At 52.4% G+C, this 21,958-nt stretch overlaps 2 protein-coding genes across 4 annotated transcripts in view; one reads left to right on the top strand and one right to left on the bottom strand.

The window, feature by feature from the left end:
- The window catches only part of TVP23A (trans-golgi network vesicle protein 23 homolog A), a 31,131-nt gene extending 29,826 nt beyond the window's left edge, over positions 1–1,305 (top strand). For both annotated transcript variants that reach the window (XM_004020770.6, XM_060405885.1), the window contains one exon: positions 1,065–1,305. The gene's annotated coding sequence lies outside the window, so the exon portion shown is untranslated. The remainder of the gene's footprint in view (positions 1–1,064) is intronic.
- NUBP1 (NUBP iron-sulfur cluster assembly factor 1, cytosolic) lies at positions 1,192–18,656 on the bottom strand. Of its 2 annotated transcripts, XM_004020768.5 has the most exons (11): positions 18,615–18,656; positions 18,431–18,535; positions 16,668–16,801; positions 11,617–11,685; positions 8,937–8,969; positions 8,109–8,199; positions 7,344–7,498; positions 5,675–5,785; positions 5,299–5,401; positions 2,208–2,291; positions 1,192–1,479 (listed from the first exon to the last, which is right to left on the bottom strand). In XM_004020768.5, exons 1-11 carry the CDS (start codon positions 18,631–18,633, stop codon positions 1,421–1,423), a joined length of 963 nt encoding a protein of 320 aa, XP_004020817.1. In that variant the 5' UTR covers positions 18,634–18,656; the 3' UTR covers positions 1,192–1,420. The 2 variants fall into 2 exon arrangements, with proteins under 2 accessions (XP_004020817.1, XP_042096651.1); XM_042240717.1 differs by lacking the exon at positions 8,937–8,969.
- Positions 18,657–21,958: the final 3,302 nt, after the last annotated feature.

The following is a 21,958-nucleotide window of genomic DNA, read 5'->3' as shown; positions in this document are numbered from 1 at the left end:
GTGGCTCCCCTAGGCTCAGCTGGGCTTGTGGTCTGGGTGGGTGTCCCAGGGGACCTGAGCAGCCTGTGTGCACAGTGGGGGGTTGGGGGGGACCAACCTGTGTGCTGGGCCTTCCTGGGCTGGGTGGCCTCACGGCCCTTTAGAAAGGTCTCACACCTGCCTCACCTTGAACAGGTACAGATTAGACCCTGGGCAGGCGAGGGGGGCAGGTGACGAGAGGAGTGGGAAAGAACAGGGGGATGTGTGCCCCTTCCACTTCCGTGCCTGGAGTCAGAGGGGAAATGGGAATTTCCTCTTCCCTGAGCTGCTCTCAGTTCCTGTGAGTCTTTCCAACAGTGAGTGTCTCAGGGCAATAAGGCTCTCTTACACTGCATCTCTCCTTTCACGCAACTTTAAAAACCCTGTAAATTGTCGTGTCTGGCGCTGGAAATCGCCAGATATATATGCTGTGCTAAGTCAGTTGTGTCTGACTCTTTGTGACCCCATGGACTGTAGCCCGCCAGGCTTCTCTATCCATGAGAATTCTCCAGGCAAGAATACTGGAGTGGGTTGCTATGCCCTCCTCCAGGGATCTTCCTGACCCAGGGCTCAAACCTGGGTCTCCTGCATTGCAGGGGGATTCTTTACCAGCTGAGCCACCAGGGAAGCCCACTGCCAGATTCAGTAAACACGTAATTCCAGGATGGTGTGTCAGCACTGACCCCTGTTCTGTTCATGCGGGTGATTCGCAGGTTTTTGACCGTGCCCGGCCGCATCCTGTGCACTGAGCTCGGCCCAAGCCCCAGTGGGAGGCTCTGTCGCTATTTGAATTTTTCCTCTATCTGAGAACAGTGTCTGCACTACGCTGTCAGTGGTAAAGAATCCGCCTGCCAATGCAGGAGACTCGGGTTTGACCCCTGGGTCTCCAGTATTCTTGCCTGGAGAATTCGATGGACAGAGGAGCCTGGTGGGCTACAGTCCATGGGGGCTGCAAAGACTCGGACACGACTTAGTGACTAAACCACGAGAACGATGCTTCAGCGAAGTCACACGTTCCTCCCTTTATCCCTTTGGTTCTTTTTCAGGCTTACTTTCCGAGGCAACAAAGGCACAAGTGAGACGTTCTGTGACGGGACAGCTTCCGACAGAGAAGAGAAGCCCATGGCCCCCGAGCTGCTGGGTTTTCACAAGAAGCAGGCCTCGGGGCAGAGGTTGGAGGAGCTGTTTTTATTTCTCGAATGGCTCATCTGTAAAGAACGTCCGTTACATACATTCTAAAGGAAGGTGTACAAATGCTAGATGATTAAAGTGTCTCTGAAAAACTGACGTCACGCCACGCCCGGGGCTGGTCCCTTTCTGCCTGTGACCCGCGCGCTGTCCCCACGCTGGCCAGGCGTGACGGGACGGGTCGTGCTGCTGCCGGTCTTCATGGCCTCCTGTCTCAGGAGCCGACGAGGTTCTCTCCTTCTGGCAGACGCTGACTACAGAACTCCTGGATTCCTGGAAAACAGGATGGCAGGCGCAGAAGCACTGGGGGCTCTCAGTGGCCCTGTCCTGTGCCGGCGAGGCCGCGTCTGAATGGGGCGGAGTCCCCGGGTGGCTTAATTCACCCCAGAGTCCCATCTCAGCTGATGCCCTGAATCTCTGCAAGTGAGCCCAGTACTGCTGGCTGCCCGTCCATGGTTACAACCACGGCTGGAGGGCTCCTGGCCCGTTCTCCAGATCAAGGATCCAGGAAATGTTGTTTACCCTGGACACCATTTCACTAGGCCAGCAGGGCTCAGCCGCAAGCCAGGGGCCTGGAGCTTTTAACTACTGACACGTCTGCCTCAACTTCAAGGCCCCTGACAGCCCTGTTGACTGAATCAGGCCTGCATCTGGGTCTGGTTTGGCTCACTGTGCTTTTTTTTTTCCCCCTTCTTAATTTCTTCTTACAGTTTTACTGAGGTGTAACATGAATATTTCCTATACTGTAAACTTCACCCTCGCTGTGTTTTTAAGCTATGACTTAGTTCATAACACTGATGGACTGGAAGATTTTCCCAGACTCCTGGCTTCCTGGGCTGAGGGGGTCATCCCAGAGCCCACCACACCCATGTCCCCGTGGAGGCTGCATGGCCATTCACAACCCCGAATGGGATCTTCTCACTCCCAAGCCCACTCTGCTCACTTGCGTCACTTCCTGGCCGCATGGCCCTCTGGATTCACAGGTCCCCTTAAGCACTTACTCTGAATTATACTTCTGTAGGTGACAGTGGCTGGTGAATCTGGCGCTTCCACCAAAAAAGACTGTCCTTTGTCGCAGCTCTTACCTTAAAGAAACAAAGCAAGGAAAATTAAAACCCACAAGAAAACACACTGGCTCCTTCTGTGCCAGTGACACGGAAGATCTTGGGCCCACCTTCCTCGTAATGAAGATCAAAGCTGAGACAGGACATCGGGGTCTCTGGGAACTTGCCTGCCTCCCCTCCACCCAGCAGCGAGTCTAGCTGGCTTTGCCTCATAGCTCTGACCTGTGCCTGGGCAATGCTGGGGGTGGGGTGTGTGTGGGGGTGTGGTGTGTGTGCGTGCGTCTGACTCTGGGTGAAGTGTGGCAAATGCAGGTTCCAGGGCCCCATAAAGAACAGATTTAGCAGCTCCTGCATTTTAAAAAGATAGATTCATTCCCCAGTAAGAAGATAATGAAGGCTCAGAGTGAAAGAGTACGGAGGACAGAAGGTTACACCGTGAAGAATGAGTTCAAGGGGAGCTCCTGGGATGTCAGCTGTCTTTCTAGAAATAATACATGCATGTGAGTGTGGCGTATGCATACATATACACACTCAAGTATCTTTTAAAAAATGCTTGGGAGCATGCACAGATTCTGCCCGTTGACTTCTCCCTCTGTAACTGTATCTTGAAAGTCACTCCACCTTGGCATCAACCCATCCAGGTGGGCATCGGGGGTCCTGGGCCGGGGGGAGCTCCTCTCCCGTCTGGTCCTGAGTAGACCCTGCCCCCGCCCCCCCGGCTCCCGGCCCTGCTGGAGAAGCTGGGTCAGTGGTCCCACAACCCACAGCTGCTCCCCAGCCTCTGGGGGGACCCTGGCCGGGCCAACTGTGGAGGAATCGTCTCCCCAGTGTGTTGCTGGGTAGGACAGGAACACTCGGGGGTTTGGGGGTGTGGAGAGGGGCCCCACGCACTGGCCTGGACACTGTGGGTAGAAGCATCTAGGGAAGCCTCCGAGTTCCTGCTCGCAGACCAGGTCTGGGAGGTCACGGGTCCCACAGAAGGCTCGTGGGGCCACTTCCTCCTGATGCTCACCCGGCGTCCTCTCGCTCCTCGTCCTCCCCTCCCCAGGAGACCTGCCCGAACCCTCACAACTCACTCTGGTCGGCTCCCCACCTCCACAAACCTCCGCTCTCCCTGCCCTGTCCGAGACCACCCGCCTCGCGTATGCCCCCACCCGTGCAGCTGCATCACATCCGCACCTAATAGGTGAGCCTGAGGCTCAGAGCCCCACGAGGACCTGCCCGAGCCCAGAGGCAGTCGAGGGGCGATGGGGGTGGCAGGGGGTCCAGATCTGGGGTGAGGGCCCGGGAGGCTGGGATCCCGACACCAAAGCCGGGCAGCTCCCTCGCTGCGTGTTTGCACAGGGGCTGCGGGCGGCCTCCCATTTCCCCAGTGACGGGGCGGTTCCCTCACTGCACAAAGTGGCTCTGGGGGCCTCGGGGGCCTCACTGGGCCTTGTCCGCCTCGCCACAGCCCGTGGCAGTGTTCACCCCCATCCCTTCCCATGCTCGCTGCCCCCAGCTCTGCAGTTTCAACTGGAGGTGAGGTTTGGGGAGGTGCGCCCTGTCACACAGGAGCGTGCCCACCGGATGGCACCGCGTCCTCGCAGCTCAGGACTGAGCCCCGAGGCTGCCATCCAGCCACCTCTCCTACCAGTGCCCCTGAGGACTGAGGCCACCACAGCCTGCAGCTGGCGGGAGTGGCCACCCAGGCCTACCGCCCACCTGGCCCCACACACTCGCGCAGCCAGCCTGCCTCCAGGGGCTCTGAGGGGCGGTACCTGCTCCTGCGACCCACGGGACACGCTGGTCAATGCGAAGACGACACTTGGGAAGGCCGGAAAAGCAGCCAGAGTTGTTTCCCGGGAGGAACCAGGTACCACAAGTGCTGCTGGACGTGGGCACCATTGAGGGGGCTCCAGGAGCCACCCTGCTGGGCGCCCAGGTGCTCTGGGGTCTTCACACCCCCTCCTCGGGGCAGGCCTCCTCCACACTGTGCTCTCGGCCCCCTCTATGCTGTCCCCCCATCGTGGACACGGCCCCCTCTACTCCTGACCTCTTACCAGCTGACATGCTAAAGCCCTGCCCGCTCCACACAGTGCCAGCAGGGAGCCTGCTCTCCCGTGCTCACTGGCTCTGGGGGGCATCCCCAGCTCCCCGGGGGTCACGCTGGGCAGCACGGACGTTGGGGACACCTCCTCCTCCCCACCTGCCCCAGCCTGTCGCTTCCCCTCTCTGTATCCCTTCCTCTCCACGCCGATGCCCGTCTCGATCCAGCCCTAACCGCCTCCCAACCAGTGCAAGTGGCCCATGGCCTCAGCCTCTAAGCACACACAGCGCCCGCCCATCCTCCCCGGTCTCATTTCCTGGCAGCTGGGGTCCAAACCGCGAGGCTTGGCTGCAGAGCCATCCACACCGACTCCCAGACAGTCTCCCTTGGCCCCCTTAGGCCTCGTCTGCAAAACCTCACTGCCCCACTTCCTCGTCACAGACACATCTAACTTCAGCAAGCCTGACTCTGTTATGGTGGGGAAACAAAGTTGGTGGTGGGTGTCCCCCCACTCCACGCAGCAAGGTGATGTCCTGGAGTGAGTGCGGCGTGGAGATGGGGGCCCTGAGGACTCTGGTACCCAGAGAGGAGCGTGACCCATGAAGGCAGGCCAGCAACGTGCCCTCCTGCTCACCCATCTGGGCATCAGGAGGGCTGTGCCAGGCTTCCCTGCAGACAGGACAAGGTGGGGTGCCCTTCCTTGGGGTTCTCAAGGCTAATGCTATCGATGACTTTCACGCCAGGACCTAATTCCTGTGTGAGACAGGACTCGAATACATGCCCTTGCCTCCTCCCCCCGGTCACCCCCGCCTAGCCCCTCTCCTTGCTGACTTCCTCTCCTCCCACCCCCTGCACCAGGTGCCTCCATGACCAGTCTCTCCTCCACCCTTGTGGGCCCTTCCCGCCTCCCCGAGGCCCTCCTTCACCACACGCCCGTGTGTTTCCCTGCTGCTCTGAGCTGGAGGGTGCACAGGCCCCATGCAGGAGGGACGCACCCACCTATGCGTGGATCCAGAGGCACTTTGCCAAGCAGTGGGATCTTCAGGTCCTGGCACATGGCCTCTGCACCCCCCGTTGTTGGTGGGAATATCTGAGACTCTTTCTGAAAGGCAATGTGAAAGGGGGAGGAATCCTGAGTTTGTGTCAGAATTGTATGAATGGACCACACTTTAAACAAACTTGAAATTTAAAAAAGGCTCTTCTGTGTGTGAAAAGAATTCCCATTAAATCGGCAACAGAGGATTTTTTTGTTTTTTGTTTTTTTAACTACTCCAGTTCCCAAATGATGGGGAAAGCAGAAACGGTTTCCCAGACACCCGACCCCATCATCTCCCCAAGTGTGGAGGCCAAGACCTTGGGGGGAACATGCTCTCACCTGGCATTTGGGGCAGATGAAGCCGCTCATGTTCTCCACCACTCCGATGATGGGCAGCTTCACCTTGTGGCAGAAGCTGATTTCTTTCCGGACATCCTGGAGCGACACTTCCTGTTAAGGTTCCAGAAGACTGGTTATTGCAGAGTCTGGGCACAAAGAGGGAACGATCGTGTGGTGGAGGGACGGCTGCAGGGCTGCGGCGTCACTGCCGTGAAGCTTTAGAGACTCTGAACGTAAGGGCTTCCCTGGTGGCTCAATGGTAAAGAACCTACCTGCCAGCGCAGAACTGCAGAGTCAGAGATGACTTAGCAACCGAACCACCATTCCATAAGTGTTCCATGCAACCACGCGGGAGCCCTGCTTCAGGCAGGGGGCAGCCTGCAGGCTCGTCTGGCTGCCTGCTTTCGTGGACTGAGCTCTTCTGGAGCACAGCCTGCCCGCCACATTACCTCTGGCCACTTTCATCCCATAATGGTACCACTGGGGAGATGGGACGGAGACCCTGTGATCCGCAAATCCTGAAACAGTCCCTCTCTGGCCCTTAACAGAAAAAGTCTGCCAACCTCTGACCTCGGTTATCATGACCACAACTTTATGGACCAAAAGAAAATGAGGAATATTACCCGGTTTGGAGCCCCGCGAATTCACTTCTGGACTCTGTGCGCCTTACAGCGTGAGGAGTGTGGGTAATCAGAGCTTAGTACCCTCCCCAGTCCATCTATAATTTCATTGCAGACACATGTCCAAGTGTTGTGTGCTGTCAAGTACAGCTCTAACAGCCATGGGCCCCCAGTGGACCTGGGCTTTGAGTCTACTCTCCTGAGGCCCACATTTGCCCCTTGAGCCCTTGGAGGCTGGGGTGCAGACAAAAGGGCTTGGCTAGAAAGTAAACCCGCTGGTACTAAGCATCTCCTTAGGGGGCCTCTGGTTCTCTCCCTAGTGTCCTCTAAAAGCCCTGCTTTCTCAAAAATGACCCCCCCAGAAAGCCAGCTGCTGGATGTGCAAGGCTCCGAGGAAGTGGGTGTGCCCAGCCTGAAGTCCTGTTTTCTAGACAAGTGGCACACACAGGAGCACAGACAGCGCGTCCTCGCCGGCTTCCTGAACGGCCACTGCCCTCCTCCTGAACCTAAGGGGGGTCTGTTTCCTTTCACAGCAAATGTGGTATTGGAGAGGCCACTCTTGTGTTGACTTGATTGCTGCTGTTGCTTTTGACCATTTTTAGAGTGGTTTTAGGCTCACAGAAAGCACACAGTCCCCACGTGGGAAGCCGTGCCCGCTGTCAGCACCCGCCATTGGGGTGGACGTCCCAGCTCCACTGTCCCTGAAGGTCACTTCTTTGGGACTTGCTCTTGAGAGCACGGCTGGTCTAAGGGTCTAATAGTGCAGGGCTGGTCATCCAGCTCTGTTAAATATCCATCAGGAAACATTTCTAAGTCTTCTTTCCACCACCATCCTCGGGCCAGGCCCCCTTCCACCCTTGTTCTAGGCAGCCCCCACCCCAGCCACTTCGTGCCTCCCCGTCCACCGACAACGGCTGAACTGAAGATAAACATAAGGTTTCCGCTGATCCCAGCCAGGGTGTTGGGGAGTGCAGGGTCTCGGGCCGTGGGAGAAAGAGCACCCCTGGTGCGGTGTAGCGTGGACCCCGCTCCGCCCGGCCCTCGCCCACCTGTGGCGTGGTGATGATCACTGCCCCGTCGATGTGCGCCGCAGCCAGGTACTGCACCACCGAGAGGTGCTCGTCCGACGTCCCAGGCGGGGTGTCTACGATGAGGTAGTCCACCTCGCCCCAGTCCACGTCGCGGAGGAACTGCTTGATCATGCCTGCAGGGGAGGCTGCAGTGATGCACACTGGCTCCTGTCCTCTGACCCTACAAAAGCACAGCTCCTGACCCTTACGCACAGCTCGTCTATGTGCTCCATCGGTGGGGTCTCGCAGTGCCTGGGGGCTTGTCCAAAACCAGGGAGGTTCTTCTACTCGCCTCCAGGGTGGCGAGGCCAGGGAACTGCTAACACCCTGTGATGCGGAGGACCGTCCACCCCCCAACCTCCCCAACAAGGGATTGTCTGGCTCGGAACATCACAGCACTGAGGCTGAGGAGCCTTGCCCAGGTTGGCACTTGGGAATCTGCAGCCTGGACACCCTGTCAAACCAGTACTGACTTCACCCCACACCCTCCTCTCTCTGACACAAACAAGAGCACACACCACCAGAGGGATCATTTCAGGATTAGGTGGGTTTTCAGGAGAGAAAAACCCATCAGAGATGCGAAAATTGGTAACGTTGTATTCATTACGTAAAGCTGTTATTTCTATGGGCTCTCTTCAACCAGTGAAGAAAGAGGCCACCAGAGACACAGGCCACCCTGACGGGACAGGCTTCGCTTCCGCCCCTGGAAGGACGTGACGAGAGACAGAAAGCAGAGTGACAAACCGTTTTTCTTGGGTCCCCTCCAGATGACGGCATCATCGGGGCTGCTGAGCAAGAAACCCACCGACATCACCCCCAAGTTATCTTCCAGGAACTGGAAAGGATGATGCAAGAGACATTTTACTTCAAACCACAGTGCCTGGCACTTCCCTATGTCTTGCGTCTGAGGGCTAGCGGAAGAAACTGAGGGGGCACAGTTACTATGTGATGTGAGTATATATTCACTTCTTGAATCTTTAAATCTCTCCCACCCCCCCCCAAAATCATTAAAAAAAAAAAAGGTTACCATATTTGAGGGGATTCAAAGAGCCACCATATGGCCCTAGGTGGCAATGACAATGAACTCAGCTGAAATAGATGCTGCCTCCTCTGAAGGAGGTCCCAGAGGATGAGATGGTTGGATGTATCAGGACTCAGTGGACATGAGTTTGAGCAAACTTTGGGAGACAGTGAAGGACAGGGAAGCCTGGTGTGCTACAGTCCATGAGGTCACAAAGAGTCGGACATGTCAGAGCGACTAAACAAAATCAAACTTGCTGTTTTAATCTGGCTGGCCCTGCTTCTGGTTTCATACATAAAGTTTTATTGGAAAAGGGCCCCAGTCATTCATTTGCATATCACTACTTTCCATCTAGGATGGTGGCAACTATTTGGCCCGCAAACTGGAAAGAGCTACTCTCTGAGGCAATCTCTGGTCCTAACTGGATCCCCCAGGCCCAGGAAAGTGCCTCAGTGACTACCTGCTGACTAATAAACAGTCACCGATTGACTGCCCACCACTATCCTTATGTACACACCACCCCGAAGGGAAGGCCTGGAGTGGGCACTCACCACTGGAGACCAGCCCGAGCCGCTCTGGTGAACCTACGGGAACAGGAGCCTGTCTCATTTGTGAGAAATTACACAGCCTGGTCATGCTTTACACACAAAGTTTACAGAGTAGGAGGGCAGTTTTATAAATTACGATTCGTAGTCTTAAAGGCTGCCACTGAGTTCACAGGGAGAGAACATCACGGGGTCAGGGTTAGGCAATACAGGTGCTTGCTCAGTTGCTCTGTCGTGTCCAACTCTTCGCGACCCTATGGACTGCAGCCCACCATGCTCCTCTGTCCATGGGATTTTCCAGGCAAGAATACTGGAGTGAGTGCGTTGCTGTGCCCTCCTCCAGGGGATCTTCCCAACCCAGGGATCGAACCTGTGTCTCTTATGTCTCCCGCATCGGCAGGCAGGTTCTTTACCACTAGCGCCACCTGGGAAGCCAGAGATACAGACGATAGAGTACGTACGCTTCCCCCTCCCAGGTTGGGTGATCTGGAAACTCTGCTTAAATACCTGGTCAGGGAACCAATGTTCATCAGAGTCCAGTATGATCTGGGGGATTTCAAAAGCATGACAGAAACCGGTTGGGCATTGCTGCGAAGACGCAGGTGACTGTGGAACAGCGAGACGGCCTCCAAAGGAGTGGAGGGACGACCCTGAGTGACGCAGCGGACACGGAGCCCTCCCGCTGGTGACCTGAGCTGCTGCCCCAGGGGACAAGGCCTGGAAAAGGGGTGTCGGCGGGAAGCGGGGGCTATTTCAAGACCCAGACGCTTTCCAGTTAGGTGTTCACTAACTGCCAGGCTGAGGGCTTCCCTGGTTGCTCAGTGGTAAAGAATCTGCCTGCCAAGGGAAGAGACTCAGGTTCCATCCCTGGGTCGGGAAGCTCCCCTGGAGAAGAAAATGGCAACCCCCTCCAGTATTCTTGCCTGGAGAATCCTACGGACAGAGAAACCTGGCAGGCCTTAGTCCCTGAGGTCAAAGGACAGTTGGACCTGACTTAGCGACTAAGCAACAACAAACTGCCAGGGCTGAGGTCCTCTCCGACGCTTTCCTGTGCAACTGGAACTTAGCAATTTCTAACTGCACATCAGCCTTAGAATTTATGCTTCGGGCAATGCTGGAGCCAAAAGAGAAGGCCCGGTTTTCCAGATGACATCTTACTTTTGTAAACAGTTGACTCAGATATAATTCACATACCACACAGCTCACCCAGTTAAAGTGTACACTTAAATGGCTTCAGGATAGTCACAGAATTGCACATCCATCACCACAATCAACGTTAGAACATCCTGGTTACTCTAAGAAGATACGCTGCACCCCTCAAGTGTCACCCCCAACCACCACACTTCCCCCCACTCCTAGGTGACCATGGGTCTACTGTGTCTACAGAGGTGCCTGTCCCCAACATTTGACAGAAATGCAATTCAGGTAATATGTGACTCTTCGTCACTGGCTTTGAAGTCATACTTCAAATTAAAAAAAACCAAACCCATTAATTCCTATTAATACTCTAAGTCACTGGTCTTGAAAGAGGGGGTAAACCTGATGATCCAACAGCGTAGGAGAAGAAAAGCCTGGAATTTCTCACCATTTACAATGTTCAGTTTTAATAAACGATGTGTGCTGGCTCGGTAAGGAGCATCTGCGTGTAACTGACGATGAAGGGAGACTCATGCTCCAGAGCGTGCTGCCCGTGGATGCACAGTCAGAGCCATGGTCCCTCTGCTCTGCCCTGACCCCGCACAGCATCAGCACCTCTCAGCACGTGGGAAGCAAGTGCCAAGCCCTGAGCAGAGTCCCCAGGGGCTGGCCCCATCCGCCTGGGCTACTCTCTGCCACCCTGAGGGCCACTCTGCCTGGCCCCACAGGCTACTGGGTACTAGCACACTCCCCCAGCCCAGCATGCCTTCCTCCTGGCTCTCTGAGCAGGGTGCCCTTGACCACCTCCTTCCAGAGAGCAGCTCCCCGGGCCCCTCTCCCTGCCATCTGTCCCATCCCCTCGCTCCACTTAGATTCCTATTGTCACCCATCCTTCCCACGAAGACAGGGTCTTTATCTGCCTGCTCACTTCTGAACCGCAGCACCCAGTGCTTCGGTAAAGAACGAACCCACCCCGACCCATCCCGACAGCCCCGGACAAGGCTGGTCCTCCAGGCTGGCTTCAAAACACGCCCCCCTGGGGAGCCCCTTCCTGGCCGGCTCTGCATACCAAGGTGGGAGGAGGCAGGGGCACCTACCTTGGCTGCACCCCCCACCAATCCCACGTCACCCGCCTGCCTCGCGGTCTCACTTCCCCTCACTTCCCCAGTGACCACAGGGGCAGAAATATTCCCTTGCTTCCAGCCTACAGAGCCCTTGCCAGCCCTGCTCAAGCTTTCCCAGACAGGACCAAGTTTTCGTGTCTGACTTCTGCATTTGACTTGCTCTTTCCCTTCCCCTCTAAGACGGCATCGAAACGAACACTTCTCAGATGGCTTGGATGAACTTACAGATAGGTCACCCCCCTCCAACACACCCCCAAACTCACAGCTGTTTTAAAAGTAGACCGTCGACTGAACCCTCCCTGCTGTGGTCACATCCAGGAAAAAACACATGCGCTCCGCTGACCCCTTGGCTTAGGGTGCGCAGTTCGGGGCTCAGGTTCATCACCAGAAAATATTTCACAGCGTTTTTTAAATTTTGCTCTTACCTGTTCTCCTTCCAATCCCATGATCTTGGGAATTGACGGCCCGCATATATCGATGTCTAGAAGAGCAACCTGAGGAACAAGAGACCAGGGCAGTGAGGCAACGCAGGTCCAGTCCTCTGGATGTGCACGATCGGGAGGGGACGGGGTTCGAGCAAAAGGAGGGAGGGGAGAAGACACAGAGAAACCAGGTGGAACGTGGACCGAGTGGAGTCTCAGAGTTACCACATTCCCTCCGGGCCTTGGAGACACAGTCAAGACTCCCAACAACTGCAAAGTACATCAACACCCCCATGCTCCCCCCAAACCCCGCCACCCTCAATATGGCCTATTATCAAGGTGAGCTTATGAACCAGGATGTCAGGTTGTTCGCAGATTCAGGTCCAGCCACTGTTTACCTGGTCTTTACCACATCCTGTTGGGTGTGTGTGCGTGTGTGTGTGTGTGTGTGTGTGTCCTGGGGTGTGTGTGTGTGTATCCCGGGGTGTGTGTGTGTGTCCTGGGGTGTGTGTGTGTGATCATTATAACTGCTTTACCAAAGAAGAAACTGCGGTTCAGTCTGGGGTGTGTGTGTGTGTGTGTGTGTGCGCGCGTGCATGTGTGTGTGTGTGATCATTATAACTCTGCTTTGCCGAAGAAGAAACTGCAGTTCAGAGATGTCCAGAGACCTGTTCAATGAGCAAGGAAGAGAGCTGGGACTTAAACCAAGGTCTCTGGACTCCAACACCAGGGTTCCTCCCACGGCTCTGGGGGCCTGGTGAGGAGGGCCAGAGTTGACCCTCCAGTTGACCCTCAGACTGAGTTCTGAGCAAGCCCTGTTTTCCTGTGATGCTGAAGGTTAACAGCAACGTAGGTTCAACTTCTAAAGGAGAAAGTAAGAATAAGGAAACACACAGAAGTTCTTTGCTAGTGACATGTCCAGCCCAGGAGGACTCTTTCCACCCCAAATGCCTTGCTTTCCCCATGTGATATGTGAAAAGGTCTGAGACAGCTCTTAGAAACTCTCTAAAGAGCAGAGCTATTCATCCTGAAAGCTCTTATGTCTTAGATCCAAAGTGCAGCACCTCTGGGTAACTTTTTAACTTGCCCCAAATTCGTTTCTTGCTTCCCTCTTCCATTCTCTCAACAATCCCCTGTGATCTCCTCCTGTGATCCTCACATGACCTCACACTGGGGTCAGCAAAGGGGTTCATACTCTGGATCACCATCTGCCTCATGCACCCTCTGCTGGACCTCAAGAAGAATGCAACAGAACTCACCCTAAAGACCATTCTTGAGGCTTCAGGCTGGTGTGTGTTTAATGGCCCAGAGATTTTACATCAGAGCCTGAGTCCCTGGGAAATTACACCATCCCTACAATCCTAACGGGAGACTTCTGTCAATACTCTCGAGTTTCCAGCCTCTTGGTCTAGAATGTCTGACTCTCTTTTGGGAACAGTTTAACCAGTTTCCTTTTGAGGAAGTATTAATACATCCCCTCCACCCTCAACAGAAGGGGTATCTTGAGTGAAAGATGCAGAAAAGATATCCCATGCACTCACTCCCGAGGTAGTCTTCACCCCCTCCATATTCCATGTAGTGGAATGAAGAAATAAGAATGATGACTATCAGGGACACTGACTGAGCACTTGCTATGCATCAAGTGTTGTGTTAAGCATTTTACAGTTCCACGTATCATCTCACTCAGGACTGAGTCCCATTTTACAGATGAGAACATGGAGGCAGAGAGTCTGATAACCTGCCCACAGTTACAGCAGTGGTGTGGGCAGTGCTGGGAGGTGATAGTGGGCAGACCGACTCTAGAGCCTGTGTTCTTGGCCACCACACTAGACCTCGCCCCGCTCTGGGCCCACAGGTTCAGCTAGACTTCGGACCCTCCCTCTTCTCCAGCAGTTAGACACCCTACTATTCCGTCTCCCCAGCTTTGCTCTCATTTCCTGCCACTGGTTCCAGCCACCGCCCCAGCTGTGACCTTGTGGTCCCTCATGGAGACAAGATCAAGGTTTCCTGCTGCTTCACCATCACCCTCTGACAACACACTCGACTACTGCTGTAGTAACGCTCAGACCATCCTCTTTCCCACGGGAATGTCTTCCTTGGGCGTTAAAGCCTCCTGGGCTGGCCCAGCCCCATTCTTGGCTCCTCCACTGTAGCAGCAGCAGCAGCGGCCCTGCCCTGCCCACCTATCCAGTCTGCCCCAGCGGTTCCGGCTCTGCGCCTCTGCCTATACCTCCTCCCGCCACCTTCCACCAGCTGCCATCAGAGCCCAGAGGACGCCTTCTCCAACCTGCTGCCCAGCTGGCCCCGGGCAGTCCCTTCTCCCTTTCACCAAATCCCTCCAGCACACCTTAGGTAACAGATACCAGACTCCAGAGAAGCCCACATCAGTCAGGCAGGCCAACGGGAGGGGCTCCACACATCATAAAACGATCAGAAGAGAAATGAGTTACAAGTGGAATTCAGAGCCACAGTCAATGAGAGAAACACCAAGCTTTCCGGAGCCCCTAGTCCCATCTCGGCACTGTCTCCAGAAGGCCACGGCCTCCCCAGCATTTCAGTCCTCTTGCAACAAAGTTCTTCTCCAGCCAGCACCGGCACAGCTGGGCTACAAACCAAACCAGCGGCTGGTGAGCTGCAACCCGGGGGCCAAACCCAGAGTGCCATCTGTTTTTGTACAGACCACAGCTAAGAATGGCTATTATATTTTTAGAGAAGGGGGAAAAAAAAATCAAAAGAATATTTTTATTTCAGGACATGTGAAAATTATGAAATTCAAAGTTTTATTAGAACACAGCCACAGTCATTTGTTCACAGGCTGCTTTCGTGTTAAAGGGGCAGAACTGAGAGTTGCTACAGAAACTGTATAACCTACAAAACCTAAAATAATTACTATCTGGCACTTTATATAAAAAGTCTGCTGACCCCCACAGTCAACTCTTTTTTAACCCAATGATTTAAAATATATATATATTCCTGGAGTCCTCGGTGAGGTATCAGAGAGGTCGTTGTGCATTTGTGTATCTGTGTGTATGTACACACACACTGAGGGCAGGCTGGAATGGTGGGCTTCATTCCCCTGCCCACAGTGGCTGCCTTTACTGGTTTCTTTTTTTTCGTGCAGGAAATTTAGCCGTTATTTTACTAAGAACTTAGGATGCTATTTCATACTGGAATAGAATGGTTTATCTCACACAAGTAGAAAGTACTGGCATTTATCCAGTTTTTAGTTTTAAAAAAATAACTGGCAACATAGCAGTTTTGAAATGTCAGTATTAAATTAAAAGTACTCTACAGTCCCTGCTAGTACTATCTTAATAAAAAAGCCAAATAAAAGGGAAAGGCCATTAGTCAGTTACAAGAAAAATATGAAAAGTTAGCCTTTATACATATAAAATAAATTTCAACATTCAAAATGCAAAAAGAGAAAAATAATTTTCAAAAATGCATCAATGTATGCAAGAAGGCACATATCAAGGCAGTGGAAAGAACCAAAAATGGTCTGGAAAGGCTTTCAACACGAACGTAATAAAACTGTTTCTATGTTACACTGAACTCCTCTGCAGGCCCCAAACAGTCCTCTAGTGGAAAAACAGTTGGCAATCTATGCAGAGTTTTGGCAAAAACAAAAAGGTGGAATGCATTCTGTGTAAAAAACAAAACAAAACAGTATTCATGGTTTCATCAGGTATAACACTATCAGTTCAGTTCAGTTCAGTTGCTCAGTCGTGTCTGACTCTTTGCGATCCCATGAATTGCAGCACGCCAGGCCTCCCTGTCTATCACCAATTCCTGGAGTTTACTCAGACTCACGTCCCTTGAGTCAGTGATGCCATCCAGCCATCTCATCCTCTGTCGCCCCCTTCTCCTCTTGCCCCAAATCTCTCCCAGCATCAGGGTCTTTTCCAATGAGTCAACTCTTTGCACGAGGTGGCCAAAGTATTAGAGTTTCAGCTTTAGCATCAGTCCCTCCAATGAACACCCAGGGCTGATCTCCTTTAGGATGGACTGGTTGGATCTCCTTGCAGTCCAAGGGACTCTCAAGAGTCTTCTCCAACACCATAGTTCTAAAGCATCAATTCTTCGGTGCTCAGCTTTCTTCACAGTCCAACTCTCACATCCATACACAACCACTGGAAAAACCATAGCCTTGACTAGACAGACCTTTGTTAGCAAAGTAATAACTCTGCTTTTTAATATGCTGTCTAGGTTGGTGATAACTTTCCTTCCAAGGAGTAAGCGTCTTTTAATTTCATGGCTGCAGTCACCATCTGCAGTGATTTTGGAGCTCCAAAAAATTAAGTCTGACACTGTTTCCACTGTTTCCCCATCTATTTGCCATGAAGTGATCAAAGTGAATACTGTTCTATGATCAAAGCAAAACTGTATGAGGCCCAATGAATAACCTGTATTTTCTTTTTAATATCACAGGGACTGCAAATTTCCAGTTGACCTTTTTGGTAAAAATTTTTCTCTTCCTCTCCCTCTCATACCTCTTATTAAAGCTGAAATCCTGAGAGCGGCCCCGGGGAATCTGAATTTTCCTGCTCCTCTGTGTACGTGGGTGTGAGTGAATGGCAGGTCAGGGGTGAGCAAATGTTTTCTTCAAGGGCCAAATGGAAAGTGCTTTAGGCTTTGCGGGCAAAATCCAGGATGATATGTAGGTTCTAATGTAACATTGTAAAAACAACCATTTATAAACGTAAAAACTGCCCAGAGCTCACAGGCCATAAGACAGGCTTTTGTTGGCAGACCCCTGGCTAGAAAAGACAGAAAGAGGGTTTCATAAAGATCCATAAAGAGAAAGAAGCTTGAATTGAGCATAATAAATAATAGGCAAGCCCCCCAAAATGTACACCTGGTATCCATGTTCATGGCTAGAGAATTCCATTAAATATTCATTTCATTGCTCAACTCCCTTGCATTTCCTTGTTCTCTCTGCAGGGATATAAATTCCAAAGAGGCCAATTCAACTGCTGCTAAGAGTCAGCCCTCTGCCAGCCATCATGAGCTCTGAGAAAGGACGGAGCCTCTCCCAGTTTTCCCCAAGGTCCCACCTGTGTGTTTTCATCCTCCGCTAGGCCATGGGCCAGGTGGGCACTAAACGTGCTTTTCCCAACGCCGCCTTTCCCAGACAACACCAAGATCTTGTGTTTCACGGTCTTCATTTTTTCTTTGATTTCCTCTATGGCTGCAAAGAAAGCAAGTCAGGTGACCAAGCTCCTGACTCAATCTTTCAGTTTTTAAATTTTCACTGCAGTAGAGTTGATTTACAATGTTATTTATGTTAGTTTCTGCTGTAAAGTGAGTCAGTTATATCTGTACATATATCTACTTTTTTTAAAGATTCTTTTCCCATATAGGTCATTACAGAGTACTGATCAGAGTTTCCTGTACTATATAGTAGGCCCTTATTATTACCTATTTTATATATAGTAGTGTGTATATGTCGATCTCAATCTCCCAATTTATCACCCCCCTGCCCCACCCCATTACCATAAGTTTGTTTTCTACATCTCTGACACTATTTCTGTCTTGTATATAAGTTCATTTGTACCATTCTTTTAGATTCTACATATTAACAATATCATATGATATTTGTTTTTCTCGGAATGTCACTCTATCGATGGCTGGAAGGAGGTAAGTCCTCGACTATTTCAAGGGATCGTGAGTGAAATAGCACCTCACCAATGGTAGTAATAAGAGCTACAAAAAATCCAAAAAAGCCCCCAAAACAAACCCACAAAGCTACCAGCACATCTGAGAGTTCCTTACTTCTTGGTTTACTCATTTGTCTCCTCTACTAGAACATAAAGTCCATGAAGCAGGGAACTCAGCAGTGTTCATACTATATTCCCAAGTCCAGAACACAGCTCTGAATGCAGCAGTGATTCCCAACCTAGGGGTAAACCCCACCAGGATGCATTTGGCAGCATCTTGGGATATTTTTGGTTGCCACAGGAAGGCATGCTGCCCACACGTAGTGAGTAGAGGCCAGGAATGCTGCTAAATGTCCTACGATGTTCAGGGCAGAGACACACAACAAAGAATTATCCAGCCCTGAATGTCAGGAGTGCTGGGAGCGAGATACTGACAAATACTGCAGGCACTTAGTACCTGTCACCGATAACCATTATTATTACACATTTATAATACTATGCCTTCAGTACTTCCTCCTAGTTCAAATCCTTAAAACACTGTTTTTCCCCAGTTTGATGTGGAAACGGAGGGTCAGAGAAGTTAAGGCTTAAAAATGAGACAGATGACTTCATCTGTCTCAATCACAGCTGTGTACCCAGCACAGAACACTGTGCCTTCAAGTGAATGATTCATACTTCTGTTGAATTCATGGGAGAAGCGCTCCTCAAAAAGGAAGGAAATTTTGTCCAAAGAAAACAGCTAGCAGAGCTAGGATTTAAGCCCAAGCTCCCTGACTTCAAAGTTTATACCCTATTCAGGTTGGTGCCACCCTCCTTCCGACCAATTCCACTTGCTGTCACTCAAACTTTCCGCCCCACCCCTCACCCTGCCTACCTTCACCCCTGCCCCGCCCCTCCCGAGACCCCTTTGGACCCCACGCCAGTCACTGAGTCAGGCTCCGCCCCGACCCCGCCAATTTTTCCCACGTTCTTCCCGTCCGGGCTCCGCTTCTGTCACTCATTCCTCAAGCCCCGCCCCTTAACTGCAGAGGTTTCCCCACGCCCGCCTCCTCTGGGCCCCGACCCTGTCACTCATCTCTACCCCCTCCCACTGCACCCACGCCCCGCCTCTTCCGGAATAGTGCCTTTCACTTCCCATTCAAGCCTTGCCCCTTTCTCACCCGGGTCCGAGGCAGCACCAGCTCCAGAAGCGCAGAGCCGCTGATTGGGGCACCCCTGACATGAGGCTCCTCGACCTGCCTGGGCACTGTCGGCCCCTGGACAGTCTGCGCGGAGACAAGATCACAGTTAGAATGGCTCCTCTCCTTTCAGCTCCCCCTACCCGAGCCCCCTCCGCGCGCTCACCGTGAGGCACCTCCTCCATTCTGCTGCTCTGGACGCTTACGCGGTCACCGGAAACCGCGGTTGCATATTTCCGTCTCGTGGTGCTCAATCTGACCCTCCAGCTGCGCGAAATAAGTCTCCGAAAGAGGACTCTGCGCACGCGCAAACCCTGTGTGGCAGGTGCTTAGGGCGGTTTTCTGTTCCTTTTAAAACTGAGCCTCAGTTATCCATCCTAAATACTTCAGCGTGTCTGCTAGAAACAAAGGGGTTGCCCTACATCAATGCCATTTTCATACCCAAGAGATTTGATTGACGCAAAGCTGTTAGCTTATATACACTTTTATTTTCAAGTTAAGGAGGAGCCTGCCATCCTCGCTCCCCCAACCCCCTTGATTAAATTCAGGTTAAAGTTTTTAGCAGAATGCACTTGAAGTTGTAGCGCAGCAGGAAGCGCATGATACCAGTTGGTCCCATTACTGGTGATATTAGGGCTTGATCACTTAATAAAGATGTTGTGTGCTCAAATAGAAACATGTCAGGGAATGGTACCATTTCCATTTGTAATTAGTACAGACTTTGTGGGTGACATGTTGAGGTCACTTGAATATCTTGTTCTCAATCAACCTTTCACCCAGTGGTTTTAGCCTCATTCTTTGCCCGGTGGCAGGGAGGAAAGCGTCTACTGTTCTCTAACCTTCCCCTCCCTACTGCTCACAAGGCTGTAAGAATGATGGTGAAGTAAAACAAAATCAAACACAGCTTCTCTCAGCGTTGTGCCAGGTCTCCTCCTCTCCCGGCCAAACGCCTCTGCTTCACCTGGGATGGGAGTTTCCATCTGTTGTGTTTGGGAACAGAAGGCTGGAAGCCAGGCGGCAAAGCAGATTCCCCGGGCCCATCCCTGACCTACTTAATCAACAGCTAGAGGGATGAGCCTGGGAATCTGCATCTTCACATTCTCACCAGATGGTAATGACATCCACTAAAGTTTGAGAACCACTTCTTACCACGAGCACTCCTCAAGACTCTTTTCTTGGACCACTTTTAGTGGAACTTTCCACATCCTCTGATAGCCCATATGAAACATTCCCCAGTCTCCAGCCCCTATTTCTCACTAAGTTCAAACCCAGGTATCTCAATTGATGCCTATTGGATTTTACTGCATGGATGTCCTGTGAGCATGACAAACACGTCCACAGCTTTCTCCTCAAACTAGTTCCTGTCTCTGGAGCTCTCATCTCAGAGACTGATGCTACCCCTGCTGAAGCACTCAAGTCATCAGCCTGAGCACCAGCCTCCTTTAGTTCTTTCTGTCTCCCCTGTGAAAGTGAAGTGAAGTTGCTCAGTCGTGTCGGACTCTTTTCGACCCGTGGACTGTAGCCCACCAAGCTCCTCCATCCATGGGATTCTCCAGGCAAGAATACTGGACTGGGTTACCATTTCCTTCTCCATGTATCAGTTAGCAATTGCTGCATAACAAATTATCCAGATATCTACTGGTTAAGACAACAGTGGTTTCTTATTTCTCATGACTCCTCTGGTTTTATTTGGGCTCACTCATGTGGCTTCATTCAGGCAGGGGCTGGCTAGAAGATTCAAGACTCTCTTGTGTCCCTCTGGATTTCCCACCACATGGCACCTCTCCACACGTGGCCTCTCATCACTCAGTGGTCCAGCCTGATCACCTTTCCATGGCTGCTGGGCAAAGCTGGGTTCTTGCACAGGCTCACACTGTCACATTCTGTTGATCAGAGCAAGTCACACGGGCAGCCTAGGTTCACAAGGTGGGGAATCAGACACCACGTCCTGATGGGTGCAGTGGCAGGCAGGCACAGGAATGGGGGTAAACATTGGTACTCACCATTGGAGACGTCAGTGGTGTCTCCCCTGACAGTCACTCAGGCATCAAGTCCTGTGGCTCCCCTCTGGGGGGGTGTGGTGGCCTGGCTGTGCAAGTGGCCTGATTCGTCACCCTCCTTTTTATCTGTGCCCTTTGCTATCTGGCTTTGCAGTGCATTCTGATCTGTCATTGACTCTGGGCTCAGGCATGTGAGTTACTTAGCTAACGAGATGTTAGCAAATGGGACCTAAGAAAAACCTCGTAAAAGCCTGTCTTCACTTCCCTCTCATGTCCCTCTGCCATGACAGTGAGGCCGTCTTTGGGCTAAACCATGGAAGGTTATTCGTGGAGCTAAGCCAAGTCACTCCAGGGTCCCAGCCAAGGCCATTCCAAAGCAGTGACCCTGAGACATGCAGGACCAAGTGCTGCAGACACACAGACAATGATAGATGTACGAGTGAGTCCAGCCGAGTCCACAAGAGCTGCCCAACCCAATCAATAAACGCTGTTTTAACCGCTGTGTTTGGGGTGGTGACAGACACGTCCCAGGCTGCCACTTCCATCATTGCTACCGCCTAGTCTCAGGGCCCGTCCTCCTGGGTCTGCGATAGTTTCTGTATCTGCCAGTCCAGGCTACGCTGCCAGAACTAACATCCCCCAGGCTGCACAGGCTCAAGGCAGCAATGTTTATTTTTGGCTCCAGCTTCGTTGGTGGAGGCCCCTGGGCACAGTCGCTCAAGGATGCAGACAGAGGTGCCATCATGTGGCGCTGCCACCATCTGGACATAAGCCTGCAAAGGTGGAGAGTGTGAATTGTGAGTGAATTTAAGCTTCTGTTGGAATGCATCTCCCCAGACATTTAACCTGTCTGCTCACTTCCCCTGGTGAGATTCAGTCCCATGGTCGCCCCCAGAGAGGCACAGGGAATGCAGTTGTAGACGCCTGGGGGAAGAAACCTAGAGAGTGGTGGGCCCTGGACTGTCCCCCACAGGTCCTCATGAGGTTTCTCTATTAAAGATCTATCGGGGTTTCCCCCGTACAAATCTCATGGTGTCACGCTTCTGCTCTTAAATCTTCAATGGCTCTCTATGGCCCACAGGCCAGTACCCAATCTTCACATAGCTCTCAGTGGCCTCTATGACCCAACTGACCTGTCCAGCCTCATTTCTTGTCCTGGGCCAGGGTAAAGGCTGGCCCCTAACCACTGAGCAGCTGGCGTTTCCCCGGGGACCCCAGCCCATTACTCTCACAGAGGTCCTTCTGCAGGGACCCCCCTACCCCCCAGACCCTTGCCTGTCCATCCATCACCCAGTCCCCCCAAGAGATCTCTCAGCATCTTCTCACAGGTCCCATTCCTGGTCTGTGAAATTTGTGAAACTGACTGCTCCCCCTTTCCCGAATTCAGTGGGTTCCAAAGGTCCGAGCCCAGTTTTCTCCTTTAGGAACTTTTGAAGCGTGAGCTAACTTACAAATATCGGCATCTGGCATTTGCAAGGTGACATTTCCTTTACATTTATTTAGTCTCGTG

Source organism: Ovis aries, chromosome 24 (assembly GCF_016772045.2).
Source record: "Ovis aries strain OAR_USU_Benz2616 breed Rambouillet chromosome 24, ARS-UI_Ramb_v3.0, whole genome shotgun sequence".
NCBI classification, from domain to species: Eukaryota; Metazoa; Chordata; class Mammalia; order Artiodactyla; family Bovidae; genus Ovis; species Ovis aries.
The sequence above is the reverse complement of the archived record's forward strand: the minus strand, read 5'-3'. Positions and strand labels throughout refer to the sequence as shown.

What these genes read in the sequence shown, in the direction of transcription:
- NUBP1 (XM_004020768.5), bottom strand. An exon ending in TGGTGCTGCCTCGGACCCGG is followed by an intron (nt 16,802 to 18,430) that starts GTGAGAAAGGGG and finishes CTTTCTTTGCAG; the next exon opens with CCATAGAGGAAATCAAAGAA. An exon ending in GCTCGGGCTGGTCTCCAGTG is followed by an intron (nt 8,200 to 8,936) that starts GTGAGTGCCCAC and finishes CATCCTTTCCAG; the next exon opens with TTCCTGGAAGATAACTTGGG.